Source organism: Salminus brasiliensis, chromosome 10 (assembly GCF_030463535.1).
Source record: "Salminus brasiliensis chromosome 10, fSalBra1.hap2, whole genome shotgun sequence".
NCBI classification, from domain to species: domain Eukaryota; kingdom Metazoa; phylum Chordata; class Actinopteri; order Characiformes; family Bryconidae; genus Salminus; species Salminus brasiliensis.
Genome location: NC_132887.1, coordinates 33,841,551 through 33,869,251, shown reverse-complemented (window position 1 = coordinate 33,869,251; position 27,701 = coordinate 33,841,551). Strand labels below are relative to the sequence as shown.

The 27,701-nt window shown below is 38.4% G+C and overlaps 2 protein-coding genes across 2 annotated transcripts in view; both read right to left on the bottom strand.

Annotated features, from left to right (window-relative positions):
* The window catches only part of itsn2b (intersectin 2b), a 40,383-nt gene extending 23,037 nt beyond the window's left edge, over positions 1-17,346 (bottom strand). The window contains exons 1-8 of the mRNA XM_072689915.1: positions 17,140-17,346; positions 8,553-8,639; positions 7,174-7,266; positions 5,935-5,998; positions 4,824-4,990; positions 4,296-4,490; positions 3,097-3,184; positions 2,655-2,797 (exon numbers count right to left, since the gene is read on the bottom strand). Coding sequence (XP_072546016.1) covers positions 2,655-2,797; positions 3,097-3,184; positions 4,296-4,490; positions 4,824-4,990; positions 5,935-5,998; positions 7,174-7,266; positions 8,553-8,559 — 757 coding nt within the window. The 5' untranslated portion in view covers positions 8,560-8,639; positions 17,140-17,346. The remainder of the gene's footprint in view (positions 1-2,654; positions 2,798-3,096; positions 3,185-4,295; positions 4,491-4,823; positions 4,991-5,934; positions 5,999-7,173; positions 7,267-8,552; positions 8,640-17,139) is intronic.
* A 6,244-nt stretch (positions 17,347-23,590) lies between these two features.
* On the bottom strand, positions 23,591-27,409 carry eif2s1a (eukaryotic translation initiation factor 2, subunit 1 alpha a). Its single transcript, XM_072690526.1, has 8 exons — positions 27,269-27,409; positions 26,379-26,626; positions 26,194-26,273; positions 25,899-26,050; positions 25,380-25,486; positions 25,190-25,287; positions 24,888-25,031; positions 23,591-24,447 (listed from the first exon to the last, which is right to left on the bottom strand). Exons 2-8 carry the CDS (start codon positions 26,617-26,619, stop codon positions 24,322-24,324), a joined length of 948 nt encoding a protein of 315 aa, XP_072546627.1. The 5' UTR covers positions 26,620-26,626; positions 27,269-27,409; the 3' UTR covers positions 23,591-24,321.
* Positions 27,410-27,701: the final 292 nt, after the last annotated feature.

The following is a 27,701-nucleotide window of genomic DNA, read 5'->3' as shown; positions in this document are numbered from 1 at the left end:
TTAAAGACCACTGTTATAAGAGGTGACATGCACTGCAACAAATAAAAATGAAACACTTTCACGTCAAGTTGCTGGCAAAACTCAGTGAGCTTTTGCATAGTAAAGCATTCCACTATCTAATGAACAAGCCTGCATTTTTTTGGCAATAGCTTTGATGTGAGGAATGCAAGACAGCTAGTTCATTCGTCTACTGTGTCGAAATGCACTCTGAGCCACTCTTCCTACTTTAAAAATAAACCCCATGGAACACAATACACAATTCATTGTATTTAAATTAAGGATTTTGGTAGGAACACACACAAATGTAATTATTTTTAGTAGTTACATTTTAATTATCAACATTTAGTCACATGACCTTCACCAGCGTGTTTATAAAAAAAGTTTCTTCTTTATATTTTATAGAATTACAAAAATCATCCAAACACAGCTCTACCTCTACACCAGCAGTATTTATAGTTTAGTCATATTAATGTTATAAAAACATCCAATGAGCAACAATTCTACGTACACAAACACCTTGCTGATGACATGACGCCTTGCTATAGTTATACACAATATGCTTTTCTAAGCCAATCAAGGACATAGTCAGTGCGTAAGGAACACTGATCAACTGCACATTTCATTCTGATGTAATTAGTCTGGTTTAACGGTTTGAAGTGCTGGACATTGTGAATAACAATCACAGTGCTAAGTAGGGGTACTTGAAAAGTACTTTTTAAGAATTTGACGCTAGTAATGCAGTTTGTCTGCGATCATGTGATCACCCATGATAAATATTGTGCATCATAAAAATATCTTTAAATATCATGATCATATTTTAACCATAATCACCCACATTTTGATTGAGCTGACCAAAAGGCTACAATAACTCATAACTAAAAAAAAAATAATAATAAACAAACAAAAACGAAAAAAGTCAGTACGCACAACACACCGAACCCTAAGGCAGAAAGGCTACAACCGCAGAATATCATTTCAGGTTCCAATTCTGTCAGCCAAGCTGAAAGCTGAGGTTGCAGTAGAAACAGGTTCACTAAATCTGCACAGTTGGAGAAAAATATAGCGTTGTCTGCTGAATCTGGATTTCTGCTGAGGCACACAGTGATTCAATCAGAATTTGTGGCCTTTAGCATGAATTCATGAACCCAACCTGCCTTTGTGTCAATAGTGCAGGCTGGCGGAGCTGGTGTAAAATGTTTTCTTGGCACAGTCTGGGCCCTATATATTCAGTGGACATATATATAGGGCTATAGGTAGTCACTGTGCTGTTTGGTGACATGGAGTGTACCACACTCAACATGGACCAGAGGAAGCGAAGGAAAGACTTGTCTCAGGAGATTAGAAAGAAAATTTATAGACAAGGATGTTAAAGGTAAAGGTTAAAAAGACCATCTCCAGTCAGCTTGATGTTCTTGTGATTACAGTTGCACATAGTATTCCGAAATTTAAGATCTATGGGACTGTAGCCAACCTCCCTGGACATGGCCACAGGAGGAAAATTGATGACGAATCAAAGAGATGGATAATACGAATGGTAACAAAAGAGCCCAGAAAATCTTCTAAAGAGATTAAAGGTGAACTAGCTCATGGAACATCAGTGTCAAATTGCACCATCCGTCGTTGTTTGAACCAAAGTGGACTTCATGGGAGACAACTAAGGAGGACCATTGTTGAAAACAAATCATAAAAAACTAGACTGGAATGTTGACAAGCCCCGAAGCTTCTGGGAGAATGTCCTATGGACAGATGAGACAAAAACGGAACTTTCTGCTAAGGCACATCAGCTCCATCAAGAAAAGAACACTGTCCCTACTGTGAAACATGGAGGAGGCTCTGTTGTGTTCTGGGGCTGCTTTGCTGCATTTGGCACAGGGTATCTTGAATCTGTGCAGGGTACAATGAAATCTCAAGACTATCAAGGGATTCTAGAGAGAAATGTGTTGCCCAGTGTCAGAAAGCTTGGTCTCAGTCACAGGTCATGGGTCTTGCAACAGGATAATGACCCAAAACACAGCTAAAAACACCCAAGAATGGCTAAGAGGAAAACATTGGACTATTCTTAAGTGGCCTTCTATGAGCCCTGACCTAAATCCTATTGAGCATCTTTGGAAGAAGCTGAAACATGCCGCATGGAAAAGGCACCCTTCAAACCTGAGACAACTGGAGCAGTTTGCTCATGAGGAGTGGGCCAAAATACCTGCTGAGAGGTACAGAAGTCTCACTGACAGTTAAAGGAATCGTTCGATTGCAGAGATTGCCTCAAAAGGTTGTGCGACAAAATATTAAGTTAAGGGTACCCATAATTTCTGTCCAGGCTTGTTTCATGAATTTATTTTTTCAAATAATTCTGTTGAAGCATGGTTGAAAAGCAATGTCCGCATTTCATTGGTTAATTTTCATAGCATTTTTATTTATTATTACTTTTGTCAGATTCAAGTTATTTCTGTGACCATTGTGGGTTTTTCTTTCTTTAACCGAGGGGTACCAACAATTTTGCCTGTGTGTGTGTGTGTGTATAATGTATATGTAATATTTATGTATATGTATGAATAAATAAATAAATAAATGGGTTGGGTTAAACCACAAAGCACTATTTCATTACAGTAACTCTAAACAAGCAACACATTTATTTTTAACTGGTTTGCCAAACGTACCTGAAAGGTAGCCCAACATCTGCTTGTCCAGGCTATTGAACTGCTGTCTGTATTTGAGGCGAGATGTCTGTGGCACTGCCCAATCCGAAGGGCCCGCTTTAGGAGAATTGCTGGCTAAAGATGTGGTAGAAGAGGAGTTGGAACTGGAAGAAAACAGTGTGTATCTGAGTCAGCATCTCAAAATATACATATACAAAGTAAATAAGTATTATGCATAACTGTTCTCTAAATGTAAAGGCTTTCAATATAGTTGTCAATATTGAAATTGTGGACTGATGCTGATTTTTTTTGTATTTAAAATGTAAAACAAATGCAACTATTTCAACCAACCTTCACCGAAATCTTCCAGAGTAAAATTAATACACCATTGAATGTATTGTCAGCAACATTTCAATGAAAAATAAGCAGCCATCTAAATCCGATCTAAAAATATCCTTCTCACCTGCTTGAACCTAGGTCCAGAAGAGAGTTCACAGGAGTGGAAGAAAATCCCAAAGGAGAGGGAGTGAAGGAACTGTTCAGTGGGAGAGCTATAGATAGGACAGAAAATGTATTACATTAATGTTCTTTATAAACTAAAGTTCTCTGTGTATAATAGCCATCAGCAGGGGCTAGCTTAAAGAGGCCTGACGAATGAAAGCAGAAAAGTATGGGTCATTAACAGGGCGGAGAGGCAGAGTCAGTACATGCTGTATATAACAAAATCTGCCACGTCTGCAAAGACAGAGCACATACTAGCAATGTAATATTATACCTATAGCTACAACAACTGATCAGTTGAATGAATAGGCTGCTAATGTGCTCCGTAATGTCAGATTTGCTTACATGATGTCAATGACCACACACAGTGCAAAATGTATTGTTTCATTGTCACAGAGTTTAGCAGCATTAGCAATGCACATATGTTACTCTGCACTTTTTTTGCAAATATGATTTCAAAAATGAGGTGCTCTGCTATTAACAAAATAATGTAAGACTAATAATGATTAATCATGATAGACCATAATAATTAATTACAAATCCAGTTATGGAAAGAGCTGTTCGTTGCAGCCTTAACTGTACCAACATCTTTCCTTTGAACCGCATGAGATTCTCTAATCTCAATGCCAACCGAGTAAACTATAATTTTAATTTTTGAAAAAGGTTAAAATAAAATAAAAAAAAAGGTTTTACATAATTTACCAAGACATGTCTTATAAACATTCAGCATTCAGTAGCAACAAATCTTTTCTTTAAATACATGCCCACATGCCTCTCTCAAGCCACATTCAGGACTTTATTCAGGTTGTCAGTCAATGTGGTTTAGAACATTGTATAACCTACTTTGAACTATACCAATAAACAAAACCTTGCTGTGCAACCACCATATAAGTGTGTAGTTCACAGTATGAACTGTACTGTGCTCTGATTAACAATGACAAGTCTTAAAAGAGACATTGATGTGGTTTGAGAGGAAGGAATAAAATTATGTGACTACGACTTCTTATGTCTTCTTAAACTAAAAAAGCAAAATTTTGACAAATCTTGTCTGATCAACTACAACTGGGAAATTATATTCATGCTAAACTATTTACTGAAAAGAAAATCTTGATGAATATAACTAGCTATCTACACCTTGCAGCTCAATTGGTGACAGCTTACCGGAAGTGGGCTGCAAGATACCGACAGGTCCATTGGGCAGAGCAGGAGTGCTAATGGTAGGCATCATTGATATAGCAAGTCCAGTGGACATCATGGGAGTCATGCCCGGCATAGGATTTAATGAGGTCATTGCCATTGGAGTAAGAACAGGCACGGTGGGCATTATGGGCACTATATTTGGCATGGATCCAATTCCTGGAAAATTTACAAATTTACAGATTACAATTATGATCAAGAACAGGAGGACAGAATGTTTAAAATTCACAAAACACACCAGGAAAAGAATTATGGTAACACGTTTGTCAGCTAGTGGGAGAGCAAAAGCATTACATTTTTGAGGGGAGATTAAGATTGTGTGCAGTGAATCTTAGTGTAGCGGTGATGTGCAACAAGGTTTTGAAATTCAAAATGCAAAACTACCTCAAACCTTCGTAACAACTCAAACAAGTCATACTCAAATTTTGTAGCAACTTATAATGTCTTAGGTATTCTGTTCAGATGCCTGTCAGTAGGTAAATAGCAGCTTACCAAGTGGTGTTACTGGCATAGTGGGAGCATGTATTGGTGGCTGCTTCATGATGATAGGCAGAGCCGAGGGGACATTCTGACCCTGAAGCTTCATCTTAATCAGTTTCATGGCAATGGAGAACTCCAGACGATCCATTTTACCATCTTTGTTCATGTCCGCCAGGGCCCTGTTGTAGGTAAACATATACAAAACCATGAGAGCGGTCAGAACACGAAGATTCAAAGCACACTGCAACTTACAGCTACAGAGCAAACAATATATGAACTAAAAGTTTCCTCAGGTTCACAAGCATTTTAGGGTTTTAGAACAATTATTATTTAAGTTTGTTATCTAGTTATCTAAATGCTACTTTGTAGTCTAAATATGTATGGCTCTAAATGTGTATTTATAATGGGGAACAATAAAATGCGTTATGAATTGAGCAGAAACACCACTTGTTCCTTTTGTAAAGAACACATGTGGAATTAACTTGCAGTGATGCCTTCTAGTTTAGAGGTCAGCTCTGAATGACAGCATTTCAGCAGTTTTCTTAGTTTGTATGCTTATGTTACAAACACAAATATATTTGCTCCTTATCTACCATCATCTGACATGGCCTAGAAAGCATCACAACATAAGAATAGTGCTTTGTCAAATCAATGCTGTACCCTATGCCGTAGGCGCGTAGTTCCCCACATATATAACAATGTGAAATGTAACAAATGCGCAATGCGTTGCGGCGATGCAGACCACAACAACTGTGACTGGTCCGCTTAATAGCATCGTATTTCTGCTCTCGTCACCAGTTTTAAATTCAGTTGGACAAACAGGGGTCATGGATGGTATGTATGCTGATGGTGGTAAAGAAACAAGTAACAACGGCTATTTTGAGCACCAACTCTAAAGCATTCTGCTGGGTTTCAGTCACTGTCGTTTGTAATACGCCAAAAGATAAGATAAGATAAAATAAGATAATCCTTTATTAGTCCCACAGTGGGGAAATTCTCACTGAATTTGAACAGTGGCATTAAGAACCCCTCCCTCTCACCAGACTATTGGTTTGACTATTTGAATTTTTCAGCTATAATTTGCATAATGTTTCTTTCTTTTAGTAGACAGATCACTGCTCACCAAATTTCAGCCAGGACAGCAGAAGAGAGGCCTGACTGCAGGAAAAACTTTCGCGCTTGCTCCCCTATAAATGACAATGTCACAGAGAGAGAGAGAGAGAGAGAGAGAGAGAGAGAGAGAAAGAGAATGAATATAATGTATATATAAATATTACAAGTCATTCTACAAGTTCCAACGTTACAAAAGTTTCAAATACATTTTTCCCTCTAATTTGTTTAGCTTTTTTTTTTAAGTAATAAGAGACTACTTCCTAGTTAAATAAGTGTCTTAAAAGGAAAAACAAAAAGGAGCACATTTTTAAAATAATTAAATAAGTATATATGAGCACAATTTTATTTAAAATAAACGCATCTCCCCTGCAAATTCAATTAAATCAATTGACTGTCTAGCCAACGGAAAGGCTATAGAGGTGGGGTCTAGTTGGTGCAGCAGGTGCCTAAACTGATCATAGACACCTGTGTTTGTGCCAGGCTATTTAACTTATGTGTATACAGTTATACACCTTCCTTTAGCTCATTTTGTATTATGCCACAAAAAAGCAGGAGTACACGTGTGGGGACATTTTTTTGAAATCAGTTCAGCTAGGACAGATCAACATAATAAAGATGGCTTGGAGAGTCATTTTCTCAATATACAGCACACCTACCAAAATGAAAATAGTTTAGCTGTATTGCAAAATATAAAATGTGTAAAACTTCACAAAAAACAAATTTATGTACTTTAAATATATACTCATGGGGGGGGGGGGTGCGCAGTGTTTTGGAGCCGCTTCTGTACAATGAGGGTAAAACAGCAGGGTGGGCAAAACAGCAAAAATATGATGAATTTTCACTATAATTAATATGTACTATAAAATAGTTGTCATTTAATAATTAAAAAACAACAAAATAAATGCTCTACTTCATTAGAAGTCTCACTTTTTTTCTGTGGTCTTTACATACCAGTCATATCCATGGTTTGCTCAAAAAAAAAAGCATACTGTTACAAAATGTATCATGGTATAATGCTGTCATACTGCCCACCACCACATCCACAAAAATAACACAAATTCACTACAGACATAGTTATTGTACTAGGCGTCATGTCAGAGCAACCACATGGGTAAAACCTCAACCTCATATCTTTTTCCTTAAAGCAATGGCAATGTCTTACCTTTAGCCCTCTGAGACACAACTAAACCAGCTGAAACGTTTAAATGGGTGAACCCATAACAACTCCGTGTGACTGTGTGATACATACCAGACACAAAACCCTGTGCTGGGGAGAGTGTGTCAAATTTCTGATCATGCTTATCCCTCTCCTCTGGAGTTATAGCCCAAATACTACGACCACCTGAGAGAAAGAGAGACAGAGAGACAGAGGAAGAGAAAGAAAGGCAAACAGAAGGCTCAGTATTGCCCGAACATTTCTAAAGAAACAGCACTCTACTATGGAGTAGTTAGTATTCGAACTGTATAATAAAACAAACAAAAACAAAACACTGCACTGTACAGCTGAACACTGGGGGCTTGTGATTTCTGTTATTTCTATGATGGATGAAAATAAACAGTACTAGGCAGAGGCTTTAGACACCTTTTAAAACCATTTATCTCTGCAAATCAGAAACAAAAGTTTCTGATAGTAAATATTACATGCATTAGAACAGATGCAGGAAAACATAAATACAGGAAAACTTATTTCTGTTTTTGACAAAATTAGATTAGAAATTAGATTTTATGAGCTAGTTTAAATAACAAAGCTTGGTTTCACATTTCTCCTGGACAGCCCAGCCATGGATGCGTTCAATTCTATCACCAGTTCACCTGATTTAACATAATTAAGCACCCCATGAGGAGAGCTTTGAAAAGGTTTTAATGATCCCACCGATGTAAAACCTAAATATTTATTGCAATATTAGTGTTTTACTAAATAAATAAACACTTACTGCCCAGATAAGGAGCCTTTTCATTCTAGCTGTCGAAGGTGATGTTACAGAAAGTGGAAATTACCATTATAAACTGCTATTGCAATGGAATCTTAATGTACAGCTTGACAAAGTGTCAGTTGAACAAAACAGGCTAGTTCTATTATGCAGCGTTTGCATGTAACAGTCCACTGATTATAAAATATTATTATAAACACACATTGGCATTAGAAGTAGGCTGCAGCATCTGAAAAAACATGTGTCAAACTGAGTGTTGAGGGTTGCCTTTAGCAGTGACTACAATAAACTGCTCACTGACCAGAAAAACTGCTGTCCCATACCCTCCATCCAGCAAATCAATGTTTTAAACAAACTTTTTCTCAAATACATACAAATTCTACACCATATAAACAAATTTAGAATGGTTTTACCATACATTTACATACATAGTAATCACACAAAAAGAAAACTCTTTATCTAGTACCAAAAATAACCATGCCAGCAAAATCAATCCTTCATATAACTGGACCGGATCAATGAGGCTATTTCACTGCTGACAGTGTGTGAGAGATTCAGTGAGCTGAGGTTGCACGCTTGATAAAAGGATACGCTCAGCAAAGAGTGACGTAGAAACATGTCCTTGCGCAGACTGCAGATGCACATATTCTTTACTCTGCACACTCTCACGCATACAGATATAAGGCAGTGGTCCTACCATTCATGACTGCAGGTGGTGGTGGTGGGGAGGGGTGACGGGAGGAGAGTGGTCCTGGTCCTCTTCTCAGCTGCCGAACTCAGACATCTGCACTCCACACAGACACACAAAGAAACATCCACCCATTAATAATGCAGAGCAAGGTTTTCTCCTTCTTCGTCCTACAGTCAGAGAAAGAGAGAGGAAGAGAGAGAGAGGGAGGAAGGGAGAGAAAGGGAGAGGGAGAGGAAGACAGGGTGAATGGGAGAGGAAGAGAGAGAGGAAGAACGAGAAAGGGGGAGAGAGAACGCTTCAGAAGTGATGATAACAGTTTAAAGAGACTTTTATCATGAAACATTTAACTTGATTTACAAATAATAAATAATATTAATATAATTATAATGAGAAAAATAAATACAAAAAAAAATAATAAATAATAAAATAGACCCTCCAGTGTGTGTGTGTATATATATATATATATATATATATATATATATATGGAAACTAAGCTGCATTAACATCTCAGCAATGAGGTTTTAGGCAGACTGGTTCGAGCTGACAGAAAGGCACCAGTAACTCAGATAAACGCTGTGCACAATTGTGGTGAGCAGAAAAGCATCTCAGAATATCTATAAAAGCAGAAACACATTGCTAGCTCCAGCTGTGTCAGCCAAGAACAGAAAGCTGAAGCTGTAGTGGGCACAAGCTCACCAAGACTGGAACAACATAGCCTGGTCTGATGATTCTCAATTTTTGTAAGGTCAGAATTTGCCACCAACAGCATATGTTCATGGACCAAACCTGCCCATGTCAAAAAGCAATAAAGTCATTCCACACTCGATTCATTAATATGATTATGAGTTCAGTGTTGTTTATTCACCAGTCACTGGATCTGAATCCAATAGTACACCTTAGAGATAAAACAGGAGATCTGCAGAATTAAAGTGCAGCTAAAGAATCTGCAGGAATTGTGTTATGAAATTGTGTAAATCTGGATCAGAACCCCAAAACAATTTTTCCAACCTCAGATAAAATCTATTTCCCAAAGAACTGAAGCTGTCCTTGCAAAAGGAGGCCATAATCAGTATCAGTATAATGTTCCTAATATAGTGTTACTAACAGAAAAGCTGAAAGTTAATTTGGGCTATGTTTTGTGGCGTCCATGCCTTGGCAGGTTACTCAATGCACATTCATCATATGAAATCAACTACAGACCTTCTATTGAGTTCATTTGTCATAAAATAACAAGGGAACAGGCCACACCTGACCATGAAACTAGTTTTGTTAGACCTCTTGAATTAAAGCTGGATGTGTACTGGGTGTTTTGAATACTTCATTTCAATTCAGAGGCAAACTGATAAAAATGTAGCAATTATCCCATTACTTAAGAACCCAAAAGCATTCTGAAGAAAGACTTGTGACTCGAAAAAACACGAGGAGGCAACCGTAACCAAACAAAAATGGCCAACAGACAAAATGTTGTTACCACCATGTTTATAACTGACACATACCTCCCCCTGATCTTTCCACTGCACTGGCCAGTCAAAAGGTCAAAGGCAAATATTAGAGTTACTTCCCCTATACTTACAATTAGCTATATAACAAAACCACAGTCTAGCAGGTTTCAATACTGAAACTTGGCTATTGAGGCTAAGCTTAGACTAAAACTATTTCAAATGGTGACAAACACTGATTCAGTCTAGGACTGAAATATGGTGTCACCATTTGTGTTAATTATTAAGCTCTGTGATACTATACCCTGTATCTGTAATCTAAAGCTGTGGTACTGAAACAATCCTGCTTGAAAGTAGACACAAAAATATTTATGCTCCAGAAGACAAATAATGCTGCACACATTTAGCCTACCTGGCTGTGAAAGTTGCATAATGCAGCACAAGAGAGTAGTGAGAGGAAGCCTGGAGAAAAAGAAAATGCAGTCCAACAGGACGGTCTTCTAGAAGCCTGCTGGGATGAGGCATGATCGCCATCTGCTTCAGTATCCCTCTGGTTCATATCTCCCTCCTGGCCCCTTTCCAGCCGCTAACTACTGCTGAGAAGCAGGTGATTTCACACAGATATCTGCCTGCATACACTTCACTTGTCAGCTGGTGCTCTAAAACAACCCCCAGTAATAGCCAGGTTCTGGGAATCAGATTGCTCATGATCTCAAGTCTTAACAAAAAAAAAATAAAAACATGCTGTACACATACACCTGTAAAATGATAACTGGCACTAAGATTTAGGGTAAGAATTTACAAATACAATACACCCCAAGCCTACTGAGAGACTAAGCAGTAATACCACGTAGCAGCTGAGCAAGTCTGGCAAGGTCTACTTCTTAATGTGAGTAGAAAGAAGATTCTGTTTGATCTTTAGCACTGGGAGGTATACAAGAATTAAAGTGGATACCAGTACAACATTGACTATGAATTTGACCATATTGTGAATATCATGAATATTCCAAAAATAACAAACAGACACATCCTAAGGGAGATTAAACATACACAATATGTCCAAATGTTTGCGCACACCCCTTCTACAGAATGCAGTCAGTTACTACTGACACAGATGTGCAAAAACACACACAGCTTGTCCAGTCCCTGTAGAAAAGTACTGCCAATACAATAGGACTCTCTTGAGCAGAGCACTTCAGTCACTTAAAGTCTATGGTAAGCAGCACAACAGTGAAAAAGCAAAGATACAATTTTACAAGCCTATTTACAATCCTGTTTTCTTGCCTCAGTTTATATTTGCAGGTTATCAGCCCATCACATATAGCATTAGCTTAGTTTTTTTAGCCTCACTTCCAGCTAGGGGGCTGGGTTTATGTAAATGAATTAACCCTCTGGAGTCTATGAACAAGCCGGTGTGTCATGCAAAGTGTCTCAATGTTTCTATTAACATCTTTGCAATGATATAGTAAAGAATTATGGTTCAAACATTTTCCGAATTTGTACAGCCCACTCTTTTGATTCTTGCATTTTATTGCCAGATTGTACATGACTCACACCCTGAGTTGTGAGGCCGAGATGAGTCGAGATACTTCGCGATGAGTCGAGATACTTCGCTTTGCCTCTTGTCTAATTGGTGCATTTGTGTGTCCGTCATCTGCCTCTCTTCTGTAATCGGTGGATTTGTGTATCCGTCTATGGGTTTAAAGAATTTCTAAACTCTGATTTCCTTTTTTCAGGTTGGGGGGGGGGTGTTGAGACTGTTCTGAACATTTCAATACAAAACATGTGGGTTTTTCTTTTATGCAAGTGCCTTTTAATAACGAATTTAAGAAGATATGAATTAGAGGCTTAACAAACATTAAATAGGAATTGAAAAAACAATAAATAGCCTACTATTACTATTATTCAAATAGTGTAAATATCAAAATCTTAGATAATATTGTGCACTTCTAGATTATTTATAAAAAGACTGTCCATCCTGAGGTCTGTGTGTCCACCTTTATACAAGTGAGGCATGTAAGCAAGAGTTCTTGTCTCTCTGAGGTCACTGAAATCTCTGGGCTTTCTTTAGAAGCGAAAGTAGTCCATGTTACCATCCTAATCATGTTCCATCTTCCTCCCCATTAACAGAATGGTACTTGGTGAAAACAAGCTGACTACGGTCATATTGGTTGTTTGTGAGAGCTCACTACTTGTAAAATGTATTGAACTAAAAAAGCACTATGCAAATACACTGGTCATTCATTTCATTCTGTCAGCTTGGTACCTACCCAACTTGCCTGAATTCAACTGAACCACAACAAGCAGACCTAGCACATTCCACCAACGAAGTTCAACGCAGTCAAAATGCAGCAATCTCACTGAACTTTAGGTTTTGAAAGCTGGAACACAGACATATACTGCTGCTTCACTAAAAAAAAACTGCTTAAAAAGAAATCTACATAGGACGGACTGCACAGCATGAAAGCAGTGTATAATCACAATCACAGAAACTACTTGTGGTTGGTGTGGCGCAACAGATAACACCACTACCACACCATGTGGGAGACTGGGGTTCGATTCCCGGTCTGGGTGACTATGCTGCTCTACACCAATAAGAGTCCTTGGGCAAGACTCCTAACACTACATTGGCCCACCTCTGTAATACGAGTAACCTTGTAAGTCGCTCTGGATAAGAGCGTCAGCTAAATGCCATAAATGTAAATGTAAATGTACTTTATATCGGGTACCACTATGCCCATGCCATCTGCCAGCTTTTACTGCAAATGGGGAAAACCTAATCTGACTCACAAAAGTCACTCATGCACACAAACAGCAAAAACAAACAAAAATGTTGAACATAAGATGACATTAGGTGACTTTGCATCACAATAATTCACCTTCAATAAAACCAGTAATAAGTCAACTGCAGTGACAGAAAAACACCATTTTGGCTGCTGATTACAATTTTATGGTTTGTTGAAAGTGATTTAGGCTTAAGCACAACCAATGCATCATAACACCCAGATTCATCTTGACATCAGATAACATTATCAAGGGTGTAATGAAATAGTGTCAATACCACAATTACATGCACATAGACAAAATTCATTGTCCAATTGTTATTTTAGGATTAGAGAATTTTACACCGCTGTTGTAAAAGTCATGTTTTTTTCAGTTTTTAGACTGATCAAAAAAAAATCTAACACTCCATCCAGACTGAAAGGGAAACTGGGTGATGCTTTTTCTCAGCAGGGACCAGGCACATGGTTAAAACTAAAAAAGAACAATAAAAAGCAAATACAGAAATAAAAAACCAACAACAACAAAAAAAGAAATGTGTGTGCCAACGATACACTGACTTAGCTCATGCTCACTGACAACAGCTAATGCTGTTGTGGCTAAATGCAGTGACATTTTAACTTATAGAGTAAAGTCTTCCCAGATGAGAGTACTGCAGTAGGATAACACAAGGAAGCCATAAGCCAACATGCTAGTCGCAATTAAATATGATACAACACTACCAACTTCACACCTGACCACAGCCATTGGCAAAATGGTCTGGCCAATAAGGTATTGCCAATGACTCCTTCACCGCAAAACACAGAGAGAAGTCTGCCACCATGCTGCCTTCTGGTTTTGCATGTTATTTGCATTGGCTTTTAAATCCTATTAGAGTATGATGGTCTAGAGATAGTAGACTTAGATTCAACTATAAACAGCTAAAATCATTGATCTTGTGTAGTCCAAATAAATACATATAAAATAAACCGCCAAACCATAGTTTATTGGCACATATAACACATTGCTACTATTAAAGTACTAGGCGTTACTTATTACTTGAACACTGTTTGTTACCGAGCTCTAACTGAAACGCTGGTGTAGTCTCTGACTTCGGTCTAGCGATGTGTGGGAACTAAGAAGAGCAAATTTAGACCATGATGTCATTGTCAAACACATCCTACCCCTGTGCTTTGCCCTGTCAGCGGCTGAGCAACCACAGAGGAATGAAGAGGGAGGAAAGTAGAAATGAAACAGGAAGTAGAAAGACTCCTGAACAATGTAGTTGGACTCGCCCTGTGTGGGTAGAGGGACTAAGGGTAAGATATACTGACTACAGAGCAAAGCTTGTCTGATGCTAACTGTGTGAATATCAACACTAGTTTTATTTCATGTATTTTAATAGGTACAACTACTAGCAATGTTTTTAAATGTTTCCAAAAGTTATTTGTCCAATTTCCAGACAATATGTTAACTAGTTACTAGTTATGCAAGACTGCTAAATGAAATACAAGCTAGCTAAGTGCTCTCAAAAATCAAACACTGTTTGGCTCCCCTTCTGGTTTATTGACAGCATGCATTCAAGCTTCATAGCTTCCAAACAATTGTCAAAACATGCCTGACAGGTAGAGACAGAGATAACATCCAAAAATCTTTCTGTGCAAAAGGGGCTAACATGCTCAATGCAAGTGTGTGTACCTTTTAATATTTACCTACAAATAGCGGAATTCTAAAACTTCTATTTGGCCCTTTTAATTTTTTTTTTTTTATTCCAGTTGTTTAGTGTGCTCTCAGACTTTTGGAATCCTGTCTTATGCCATTACATAAACATTCTTTAAATTTAAACCATGAGACTACATCTGCTTGGATTAGCATTACAGAAAACATTTTGTAATAAAATACATGCATCATCACATTCATAAATCTAAACATCTGTCCCATTACTTATTTATTTTTGCTAAGTTAATTTTTGTCTGGGAACTTTGTTTGAAACACTCTGCATGAAAGGATTCAAATAAGACTGACATTGTGATATTTTGTTATTCTGCAATAAAAAATGAGATAAAATAATACGGGAATTTATACCAGATTTGTCTGAAAGTCAAACATGTTGTGATATTAATAATGCACTCCATGTATAAAAGATTGGAGTAAAATAAATTATATTTGGCAGATGGCATGACATGTACAATTTCATTCAATTGCACATCCTGACTTTTGTGACTATTGTGCATAAAGAGTTTTGTGTTTGTCAGCCCATCTCTATCTTTCAAGTTCTTTCAATTTGTTTTAACTCACATTCACCCCAATTGTCGTTCAAATGTCTCCTTAGAAGCCTGTCCTGTTTATTTGCATGCCTTGTGTTTAAACAGGCGTTGTCAATGCTCTCATAGTGTTGGTAGTGACATGCCCATCATACCTGGCCATACCCATCATATTATTTGCCTCTCGGATATATCTCTAGTCGTTTTACTTCAGAGATCTAACTCCCCCACCCAGCATTCTGTTTGAAATACACGCTATATACATGCTCTTTACTATACACACTATTTCAAGCCTTTTTGGCTTATGAAAGGGTGTCATGACATACTAGGAATGTTAGTCATTTCAGCTAGAAAGACCCAGTTGAATAACCCTGCTTGACTTGGTCCTACACCTAGAAAAACAGGATAAAGGTTACCTGTATTCTGCAGACACTACTACGTACATGTCATCAGTCTTGCGCTCGCAAAAACATTTCTAGGCGTTCTAAGTGTTGATGCCATCATCTGGAAACTGCATGTTTGTTTGGCGGTTATAGTATAGCTACCTGTGGCTAAAAAAATAAAAACAGAAAGTGTAATTGGCCCGTTCTCTCTGGGTGTGTAGTATGGCCCTTCCTCTACCATCATCACCGTGCATAATGCTTGCCAGTGCGGCTGTCCGTTGCTGATCTGACAGAATCGACAGTTACTGCCTTCCTCCAAGTGTGTTCAGCTGTCCAATGATGTTGCATTAGCAGCAGCTCAGCAAGACACAGTGGTTTGCTTCATGTGTGGTAGTACATGCTACCACTCAACCTCCCAGCACTGGTAGCACTGCATGATAGAGGGGGTCCTAGCTACTGGGTGACAACTGGGGCGGCAAAAAAATCTAAATTAAGGAAATAATCGGAGAGAAGAACAAATTTTAAAAATACTGAAAATCACCCAATTTACTCACAATATCAGACACGCCTGTGTAGTCCTACTAGAAAAAGCCCTTTATATTACACATATAACAATGCATCAAAAGCTGCATTAAAATACAAAGACGCAATGCCTCATATTTCTATTGATAATGACATTCAATTCTATTGTACACCCAAGTTTGCTAAAAGCTAGCACCAATCAACAACCTATTCGAGGAAGTTCATGGTTTACCTCCACCCACCCCATAACTCTAAACTCAATGACAGATTATGCCACAACATGATTACAGTCAACATCAAGCTTCACTCAACCCATCATCCACATGTCTTCATGAACCCAGTATCACAAACCAAATTAAAACGTGGGCTGTGTGTATCATTGTACCCTAATTTATAACCTAATCTAATCAACCCTAAACCTGATTCAAAATGATTATGTATGCTTTTTTTAGACACATGAAACATGTAATTTACCACTTTACTACTACTACGCCAGCTGCTATTACAGAAGCCCATTTGTGTCAGAGTACTGAGGTAGCAGTCATGTGTCTTCATCAGAAGTTTTAGTGCATTAGTCTTTAAAGAAAAGCACTGAATCTGGGTTTACATTTTAGCTCAGACAGAAAATTCTAATTAATTAATAACCAGAGCATGAGACCAAATCAGGACGAAATCAACCAAATAACCAGATGACTGAGCTACTTCACATTTGGGGAATGTGGTGCATGGGCTTCTGTGGCGGTTCATCACCATGTGATGTATTACACACGGTCTATTCCGAAATAACTAACGTTACTGCTAACAGTTTCAATGACGGGACACAACCCGACACGTCCACTGAGCAGCCGCAAGCCAGACAGACTCGTTTGCAACTTGCCTAACAGGTTTGTTAAAAGCATATAAGGGTATATCTGCAGTAAACAAAATCAAGAAATGTATTTTCTGTACAAACATGATTAGAAGACGAACCAACAACAGGCCCTGTCAGTGACTTTATTTAGCTAGCTAGCTAAAGTTAACGTCCCTTCAACTTCAACTGACTGGGCACTTTTTGCCCCATACTGAGGGACAGTGCAAGATATGCCTACAATATCCAGAAAAAATGACTTCTGATATTTCGGAGGATAACAGTGCTGGTATCAAACGTAGCTAGCTAACTTAACTGAAAAGCTAGCTAACTTGGCAACAATATTTGAGCAGTCTAACAGCTGCTAACGATACTTACATTTCACAACCAACGAGAAGCGGTCATTATCGACCGGGCGTATTTCCATGAAGTAAGTATTCACTTTTCAAAAAGTCCTTTTCGTGTACGTGTACTGCTACGACGCTTAAAGTTGTTGGCTCTTACAGTGGAAATATATATATATAAGGTTTTTCCCCCTTAAGTGCTGGTTACCTGTTGCCGACAGTGCTGTCAGACAAACAACATGGCTGACTGCTCTGTCTGCCTTCGTGTTTTTTTTTCCCCACCCGCACTTCGACATACCCCGCCTCCTGTTCGAAGATCGCTCTGGGATTGGCCAGAACGCGCACGCTCAGTAGCGCAGACCCGCCATGTGAAGTAAAGACGCCAATCCTAGCGAGGAAGGTGAGGTTCTGTTAGCCAATCCGAACGCAGGAGGCGGGTTTTGTCGAAAAACGGGTAGTTTAAAATTACGCCTGCCCGACCCTTCGTCTGAGCCTCGGCCTAGAGTAGCTGCAGTCCTAAAGCTGCCCGATGATGCCGCCTGCTGTCTGTAAAGCATACATGCTTCTTATATTTTTCATTTTTCCTGGGTTAAAATATTTTTTTTATTTACTAAGTATTTACTTAGTATAAGATCAGAATCAGAATCTCTTTATTTCGGCAAGTATGTTACACATACAAGATTTTTTTTTTTTTGGTGAGAGCAACACAAGCAATACACTGTATTACATATATGTGTGAATGATCTCTGCTGTGATTGGCTGTCCTGTAATGTTCATTCAAAAATCAGTCACTCAGGCACTCTTTACAGTGTTAGAATGAATGGAAGGAACTGTAGCCGGAATAAATGTGTATACACCATTAAGCCACATCATTGTGATTGCTATCCACATGATCCTTCACATGTTACTCCAAAGCACTGTGGTACAGTCTCTACAAAACTTAGAATGGTGATCTATGGTGTGTGGCACCAAGATGTTTGAGGTGCATCCTTTAAATCCTCTTGTGAGGTGGGCCATCACCGATCACATACTGTTGTTCCAGCAGGCCACGGCAACCCCTTGAACTTATCAGCATGATTCTAAAACCATAAACATGCCAAATGTGGGTGTAAACTCACTACCATTGATGGCATTCTGCTAGTATAGGTTCAGTACAACCATTCAGTGATGAACACAAATACATATATTCTACTTGAGTGCTAGTAGCTCGCTCTGCTGGAGAATCTTCTGATATTATCCATTTATCTTGTTATCCACTTCTTTATGGTCAGGGTTGTGTTGTGTCCAAAGCCTTTCCAGAATAATTGGGCACAAGGCAGGAATACCCTAGGCACCACACGCACCCATTCATCAAGTCACACCTTGCGAGTCAATTAAGCATACAGTAACCTATATGGAGTTTGAGGAAAACAGATGGACAGACAGACAGATGTATATGTCTATTTATACAGATAGTCAAGTATGGACACCCCATGAAAACCTTTGTCTTTTTACATATATAACATGAACATTTGATCTTTATTTAACTAATATTAACAGATGAAATAACTTAAATGTTTTCTATAATGATCTACCAGTCTCTGATGTCAACAGGGAGAGTTTTCCCACTCCTCTATGCAGAATTCTTTCACTTTTAGTTTTTAGACAGACTGTCTGGTTTATGCCAAACATGTCCTCTGTTACTGTGTCCAAAAAAAAAATCCAAAGCACAGCACTTGATCTGTGAAACATGCTTTGGCTTGGGCATGTATATCTATTACAGCTACTGGCACCTATCTTCATTGATGATGTAATTGCTAAGGGCAGTAGCACATTGAATTCTAAGGTGTATTGGAACATTTTGTCTACTTAAGTTACAGTAAATGCCAACAATCTTATTGGGTGGCAGTTTTATTTAAAATGTAAAATGTGTAGCAGAGGGGCATGTCAAGGTAAAATGTGTCTTTGACCCAAACATTATGGAGGGCACTGTACATTACCATGTGTTTTTGGGAAATGGGAGAAATTTGGGGCTTTGTTAGATCATATTCTTTACATATCAAGAAAATGATTATTCAGTGATTAGTGATGTGTCACATTATTAACAGAGAAAGGTAGATTAAAGGACAGAAATGGTGTGAACAGTGTGCCACTCATGGGACTGTGGAAAGGGGTTAAGGGGTTGTATATTTTTAGATGTAAACCTCATGGACATGGCTTGTAACTCAATAATGTTTAGCAGGCCGACCCAAGTGCTTGCAATTAGCACTGATCCACGTATTTATTGATTAGTGTGCATCATTAGCTACAATTCCATCCAAAGGTTTTTCTGACGTCCGTTCAACGCTTCAAAACGTTTGTGGATGTAGGCAATGTTAGTATGTATAATGGAATAACTGACAGCTGACAGCTGGACTGACAAAGAGATAATTGTTTTTGAAAGAATTGCTGCTACTTTTCAGCTCTTACCATTCTAAATGTAAACCTCTTTAGCAGCCCTACACAGCAGAAATTTGGGGTTGCGACTAATGGGATGTTTTATTGGGATGTCACGGTCCTGATGAGGCGAAATGGTTAAATAAATTTAACAGAATGTCCTGATCAGTCGGTTATGGGGACATCACAAAAGCCAACAATATGGAATTTATGACATACATAATATTACAGTTTAATGGAACCAAATGTAAAAGTAAAAGAATTAAAATTCAGCACATCATAAGAAAGCATCTTACAGCGAGCCATGATGAGTGTCAGGAAATGGAAATAGAAGTATGAAATTAAAAGAAAAAGAGGTTAAAGAATAGTTTTAGAGAAACAAGAATTAAGCTATTCAATTTACTCACAAATCAGTAGCATGTTTGTTTTTATTTTATATTCTGTAACAGATTCCTTTTCCATACGATTCAGTTCCTCTCCTCGATGACCTGGCAATCGATTTCCCTGACCTGATCTTTCCAGCTAGTTCAGTGCCAAATGAGACAAGTGAAGTTGTTCCAAACACCTGCCGAAGTGGCCTTGGATTGAATGCGCATGAGCACATACTACCCAGGAAGTCTTTTTAGGTTTAAAAGTGGCTTTGCTGCACTCACACACAGAAAGGACATCATCACATTAAACAGGATGGCGCTGAAAGCAAACAGCTGTCCCATTCCCCCATTACAGCTGGTTTAAAAAGGTACAGATGCAATCATTTGTTGGTCACAAGGTGTGACCCAATGAGAGACAATACATTCAAGCTTTGGTTTATGGTTATTATGCCCTTTACTTGCCCTTTAATGGACAATAATTTTGTTTGATTCAAACAATCAGATTTATAGTCACATATTAAATGATGCAGCCAATACACAGCTTTCATTTTGCAAAGGTTTTGGGCACCTTTGGCCAAATGACACATAGGCTGCAACCCAATTGCATACTACACACTAATACTATTAGGTATAGACTATACACTAATCCTAATAGTGTGTATTTGGCTGGTTAGTACTCACAATAACATACATAATTGCACATTAATCCATTTTGTACAAGGAATTATGAAGCATTGTTATGTCCTCGATTAGCACTGCAAGTTCTCCAAAAACTGTCTGGTTCTATGTATGCATTGTGCAACATAGTGCGCCTTTTTCAAATCCCACCAAAGATTTTCTATAAGGTTCTAGTCAGCGACTGCCACTCTAGAATCTTTCAAGACGTCTTCTGAAACCAAGCCTTGGTGGACTTGTGGAATGGGATAATTGTCCTGTTGCAAGGTCCAACGACAGCCAAGCTTCAGCTTTCTCACAGAAAGCATGACATTTTCTCCTAGGATTCCGTGACTCTAGAATCCATCTTGCCCCGCACACGCTGCCGGTTTCCAGTGCCAGAAGAAGCAAATCAGCTCCAGAGCGTTATTGAGCCACTGCCATGCTTCGCTATAGGCAGGGTGTTCTTTTTAGTGTATGCTTTTTCCTCCAGGCATACCACTGATCCAAACATACCTGAAAAATTCTGTTTACTGTAAAGAATCATGGTGGCTTGGTGATGTTCTGGGGTAGATGTTCTGTGTTTCCTACTTCTCAATAATTTAGATTGTTAAAGACTTTTGTAAAGCTAGATACTGGAATACAGTCAGATATTATTTTGACTGCAATACAGTGTATACTTTATTCTTATTCTTCTTATTATTTATATGCAATTATTTTCATACATTTAAAAAATGTGGTTCTCGTGTTCTATTGTTTTCCTGCTCAGTCAGTTCGTCTCATAATGTGCTTGTTCGTTACCTGCGTGTTAGAAGCAGGAGAAACTCAAATGGGCAGGGCAGTGTTACTCCAGGACCAGGGTTGATGACCACTGCACTAAGTAATCTAACCAATCAAGAGGACAACAGTGCCATCCTGTGGACCATAATATGAACACAGTTCTTTTTAGTCTAGTCTAACATTCAACTAAAACTGTGTATACTTTCTTTAAAGATCCCCAAAGTTTTGTAGACAATGTATATACTTTTCCAACTTTGTAATCGTTTAGAATATGAACCTGTGTCTACTGTCCGGCGAAGACTTCATAGAATGTGAAGCACTGCAATAAAACTTTGACTGCATTCAGCGTTAGTGAAGTATTGTGTGGAGCACCATCATTCCAGAGAACACCGTTTCACTGCTCCACAGCTCAATGCTGATGGTCTATATACACATCCACCCCACGCCTGGCATTAGCCATGGTGCTAATAGGTGCATGTTTATCTGCTCCAGGGAGTCCTATTCTATTTGCATTACTTTTCTACAGGGACTATACAAGCTGTGTGTGTGTGTGTGTGTGTGTGTGTGAACGCGCGTTTGCATTGATCTGTGTCTAGCAAAATAGCTAAATGCATGCTTTAGAAGGGGTGTCCACAAATATTTGGACATATAGTGTATACATAGTTATAAAAGGTATGGATATGAAGGTTCATCAAAAATGATTAATTATTGACTAAATAATATAATTTAAATGTAGCTGAAACAAAAATACAACTGACTGAATAATTGGCTAATTTAAGATTTAAGATAATGTGAGAAATGTGTATAGATTCACACAATATTTCATATTTCAGCTCATTTACTTTGGACAAACTTGAGTTCAACGCAGCTAAAACCATTCAAGGTCCATCAGGAGATTGATGAAAATGACGTAATAAATGGTATGGTAGCTATAATAAACGGTATGCCAGTCATTAACTGTGACGTAAACTAGCTGACGTGCTAGCTTAGCTAACTAGTGCTACTTCAGTAGCTAGTTTACAATGCCGTTCGTCTTTTTTCACAGCTTCACACAACGGCCGAGAACAGGATGGAGAGTGAAGCTGAGGAAGAGAAACTGCGCAAATAGTAGCGAAGTCAAACAGTAAGAGAGCAACGTAGCTACATCAGCAAAACGTCCTCACGTTAGCACGCTGACATACAACTAGTGCTAGCTCCCTAGCTAGCTTACGTTTTTGCTTTTTAATTTAGCTAAGTATCAATTGATATAGCTAGCTATAATATAGACACATGTATTATACGGTACAGCTAAACAGTTCATATTAAGACCACAGATAAAAAGCGTTCTGCAAGAAAAAGTGGATGAAATGTCAAGAAAATGTTAAAACAAAAGGTGCCAAAGATGCCCAAATAAGTGGCGCGTGGCACTTAGCACCTATATATTTTCTAATTTAATAAACGGTAATAATAATAATAAAAAAAAAAATAATAATAATAAATAAATAAAAAGCAACACTGGGCGTTAACACTTAAATTATTATTATTTTTAAACAGGCTACAACAGGCATTATATCCAACTATCCAGTAAGGGTATTTGCAATTAGTTTGGACCTCACAGGTCGGTTTGAGTACGATACAAGCGAGAAAAAAAACAAACAAATAAATAAATAGAAACATACTACTAACCTAGCAGTTTATTTTCATTTAATGAGAACAGTCGACGGTTTCTTAGCTATATGTAGGGCCATGGTCCCCTCTTAAGTAGTCAGTACAGCCTGCAGTATGTTAAGTCAGCAAAGTGTAAATGTCAACATGGTCAGCTTGACCCAAAAGCACAGACATGATTGATTTCATGATGAGGTAAGTTAGCAGCTGCTACAATTTAATGCAAACCAAACAATGTACAGTTTAAGGTTTTCGGTGGTACAGGCTCTTGTTAAATTACCGTCTGTACCCTACTAGTGGTGCGACTGCGTGCACCATACTCTTACAGTTCAGTCCGAATACACACACACACACACACACACACACACACACACACACACACACACACACACCATTACACCTCTACATCAACGACCCAGGCCCAGGTAGTTAATAATAAATGTTTCATTATTAACATAATGCAATTTTATTCAAACAAATACACACATCTTGATAAAAATGGCTGCATTTTATTTAGCTAAATTATAATTGTCCTAGAACCATGAATATCTTGATTTCTGTGAAATCAAGAAAGGGAATTTTGAAGATGAAGACACAACAGGAACTCAATGGACAACAAAGTCACTCCAATTCGTTTATTTGGAATGTCATTTTCATTATGTGCCAGCCAAGCATCTGAACAGTTTTTTCTTCTTTTACCTTGCTTGAATAATGAGTGACGACACACTGCTGGCAAGTGATCAGTGGTTAAAACTGTTATCTTAAACTATGGAACATAAACGTGGTCCAAAGATGCAACAGTTTGCAGTTTCAGCCTTTGAGAATAAAATGTGGGGGATTTGACATTGCCATGTCTAAACAAGGTCACGGAGACCCAAATTGGATGGAACATAATGGATAAGCAACTCTGGCAGAACTCCTGAGAAAGGACGACTCATTACACTGGGATATAGAAAGGCCACTTAAAATACCCACAGTTTAAAGAAAATACCCTTGTAATTGCACTAGTACACTCAATAAAACACTCTTCATGGCATGAAAGCATTCCAAATGCTGACTTAGAAATAAAAAAGGTCCATGAATGTTCTTCTCCATGTGTTATGAGGGAAAAAAGTGCTTTGGGGTATGTTTTTGCAAAACGCAAAGGTCACTAGTTTGTCCATTAGGCCATCACCTGCTACTGTTGTAGGCAGTATAAACACTGCCTTCGTATTCCCCCTGAGACTTGTCCATTCCCTCCATTTCAGTCAGGCTGTATTTCTCAGTCTTTGTGGTATGATAAGTTGTTACTGTTCAGTTCTATAGGAAATAAAATCCAAGCAAGCTTGGTCTTAACACTTTCTCTTGCCAAACTAATCCTCAGCCTTTGCTTCCATCTCCTCTGCGTCATCGTCCCCATCCACCTCCGCATTCTCTCTCTCCAGCCTCTCCAGCTGTCGGGCCAGCTCAGTCTCATCTGTGTCCGTCACAACCTTTGGCTAAAAAGACATTGGCATTAACAAAACAGCAAGCGCTCACTCAGCCCAAAAACAGGGAAATATATAAAGTATTTTACCAAATCATTAATAAGTGTTTAGTTTCACACAGTATATTTACTTTGTAACATACTATGTTTACCCCTTAAGGAACCTTGTTACATATCGTATTTTAGTATCCGATTGGCATCAATATTTGGCAAATTTCAGAAGAAAATGTTGGACTAGATGTGAATAAATAAATCCAATCCAAAATGGCACCGACTCACCCTGTGTGATGTCCGTGTATTACATTAAATAGTCAGACCATAATAGTCTACTTCTAGATGTTTTCCTAAAGCCTCCAATAAAAATGTTTAAAGAAAAAATTTGGTTGCTACAGATTTTCCCCAAGCATCCTGAATTTTACCAAACACACTCATCAGACAACCAACAGCTCTCACCTCCATCTGAATGTTAAAAACCCCTCTCTTCTCCTCGATCTTCTCTTTAATAACTGCCATGGCCTGGTTGAGCACCGAAAGGCCTTCTGTGCGCTCCAGCGTGGTTGTCGTCATTACATAGCGAGGAGGGGCAATCAAGTTGATCTGACAACAATCACAATATGTTAAAATGATAAAACATAGTGACACAGCCAGACCACAAAAAACATTATGCCGAACAACATTGAAGCACTGCTTTCCCACATTTAACTGTCGTTATTATATTATGTAGAATGAAACTGGCATGTGTGTCAGTTACTCACTTTGATAGGCATCGCCTCTGTGGAACAGCTCAAACCCGCACGCAAAGCATCTTTAACTGCGTCAATGCCCTCATAGCCATAACAAGCAACCTCAATATCTGAGAAGATATTACACAAATGTTAAAAATGGATTCCTTAAATGCTACCAAAACAGTTACTAAGTAAAAAGCAGTTTAAAAGCAAAGAGTACCTGCTCTGATTTTGACTGCTTGTGGGGTTAGTCGTCTGTTGATGTTGTCAATTAAAACAGTCCTTTCCTCCTCAGTCAAATCTAAGCCATCTAAAATAGATGGGTCTCTGAAAGCAAGATAAAAAAGGCTGAAGGCTGCAGAAGATACTGAGTCAAACTGTAGTAGCAAATAGTTATGATACAATTTCTGACACTCAGTTCATGATTTAATATTGTCATAATATTCTGAAAATATTCTCAATGGAATGTGAATAAACAACCATGGTTATGTATAACTACAGCTTGGAGGAACAATTCAATTGTATTAGATGTTGTAATTATTTGTCCCTATGTGTTTTCACATCTCCAGGATGCATTACTTTTCTGCACTGCAATATCTATGCACTGTTAACAGTAAATACTACAGCACAATTAGAACAAGCCAAAGTAAACATGTCCTAGTAGTAAAGAGTAAATTAGGTCAATGAAGTGACTATTTAAAAAAACAAACAAACAAACAAACAAAAAAAAAACACATACGCAACAGCCTGCTTGAACACATCATAAGCACCGTATCCAGGTCGCTTGTATTTCTCATCAAACACCCAGGCTGTACGCTGATACAGACTTTCCAGCTGCTCATCTTTGGTATACTCTAGAACCTCAGCCACATGCCTCAGTATACTGTACACCTGCAAACACACACACACATACACAGCAGCTACAACATTTAGCCCAAAGTTTCAGACAAACCCAGGTCCTGCTTAATCATGAATGTCTTTAAAGTCAAATGGAATTCAACATCCCAGCAATACTCATCTTGAGGCCTACTCACAGTCTTCGATTTTGTGAACTTGTCCTCACACTTTACAGCTTCCTCTGGGGACACTCTTCTTTTGGACAAGTCAATGTATCCTGGGAATAGAAACAGAAGTTAAGTGATTATGTGTGAAAGTGAAGATGAACTTGAGTTCCATGGTCAGTACAAAGGACGGAAAACAGCTCAAGCTCTAGCCCCACCTTTCTCCTTGTCCACTCGAATGACCACAACGCACTCGTTGCGGCCGATACGGATGAGCTTGTTGATTGAGCGAATTCGCCTTCTGGAGAGTTCACTGAGTAGAATCATGCCTTCGATGTTGTTGTACTCCAGCAGACTCACATAGGCGCCCATCTCAGCGATGGAGCGCACATTAACCATCACCACATCCTCCACTTCAGGAAATTTGTGCTGGTAGAACCTACAGCTGAGGGCAGGCATCCTCAATCTGTCAGCATGTTATAGTAAAAGGAAAAGAAAGGAAAAGTAAAATTGGTTAAGGGTTCACTATAATAAGCTTAATTGAGAATTTACACATGAGGATATGAGGACATATGAATTGATAAAGCTAGTTATAAACCATATCTATGTGCGGCCAGTGTAAAACAACTGACAATAGTCAGGAAATTACATTTTTATGTTGATCTTAAAGTTCTGCACACGAATTTAGCATCGCAGTGATATGCAGCATACATTATACACCAGTGCTGCATACACTTAGCATATGTTTAGGAAGCCGATTGCAGTTTTTTTGGAAGCTGAGCACCACAGCACCAGCTGAAAATAATCCAGTAAACAGTAAGAAAACGGTCACTGAAAATGGCTTGCTAAAATCGCTACCTCATCTAATATGAATGGGTGTCTCAGGAACAGGGAGAGGAGAGAACCACCATTATTTTTAAGCCCAATCACATTCATTAAATAGCTTTTATTGAAAATATCAGCTGGCAGTTACTGTAAATCATGACAACTGTTCATGCCGCTGACCGGGTTTTTGCTACCTCAGCTCGGGCTGAATGAGTCTTGCCGGGTACCTTATTCTCATGCCATGCTTTCAATTACAAACAGAATATGGGCTTATTCTTCTTACTTTAGAGATCCGTGTCGAGAAGAGAAACTGCTTAAGTCTATGAATTTTGTTCCGTCCTCTCTGGCGACGACAAATGATATTGGAAATGAGAAAACCGGTTAAAATGTAACCGCTTCACTATAGTCCAAATGAGCAGCGTGGGGAACTTCAACCGGAAAGAGCAGCGGCTAGCCTGGAAGCCACGAAGAGCGCCATCTGCTGGACCGGAGTCATTCTACGAAACGGGTGGCGTTTGTGTTTCCAAGACTTAAATCTATTAATTTAAGTGTTCTTTTTAACATGATATATGAGAAAATATTATTCATTTTTTTGTCTCAGGGTTTTATGTGATCCCTCTTAATATAAGATATATGTATTAAAAATAAAAATTATAATTTAAACATAGTTGTGGAGTTCCCTCTGTTTGACTTTGGTCTATAAATAATGTACTGTT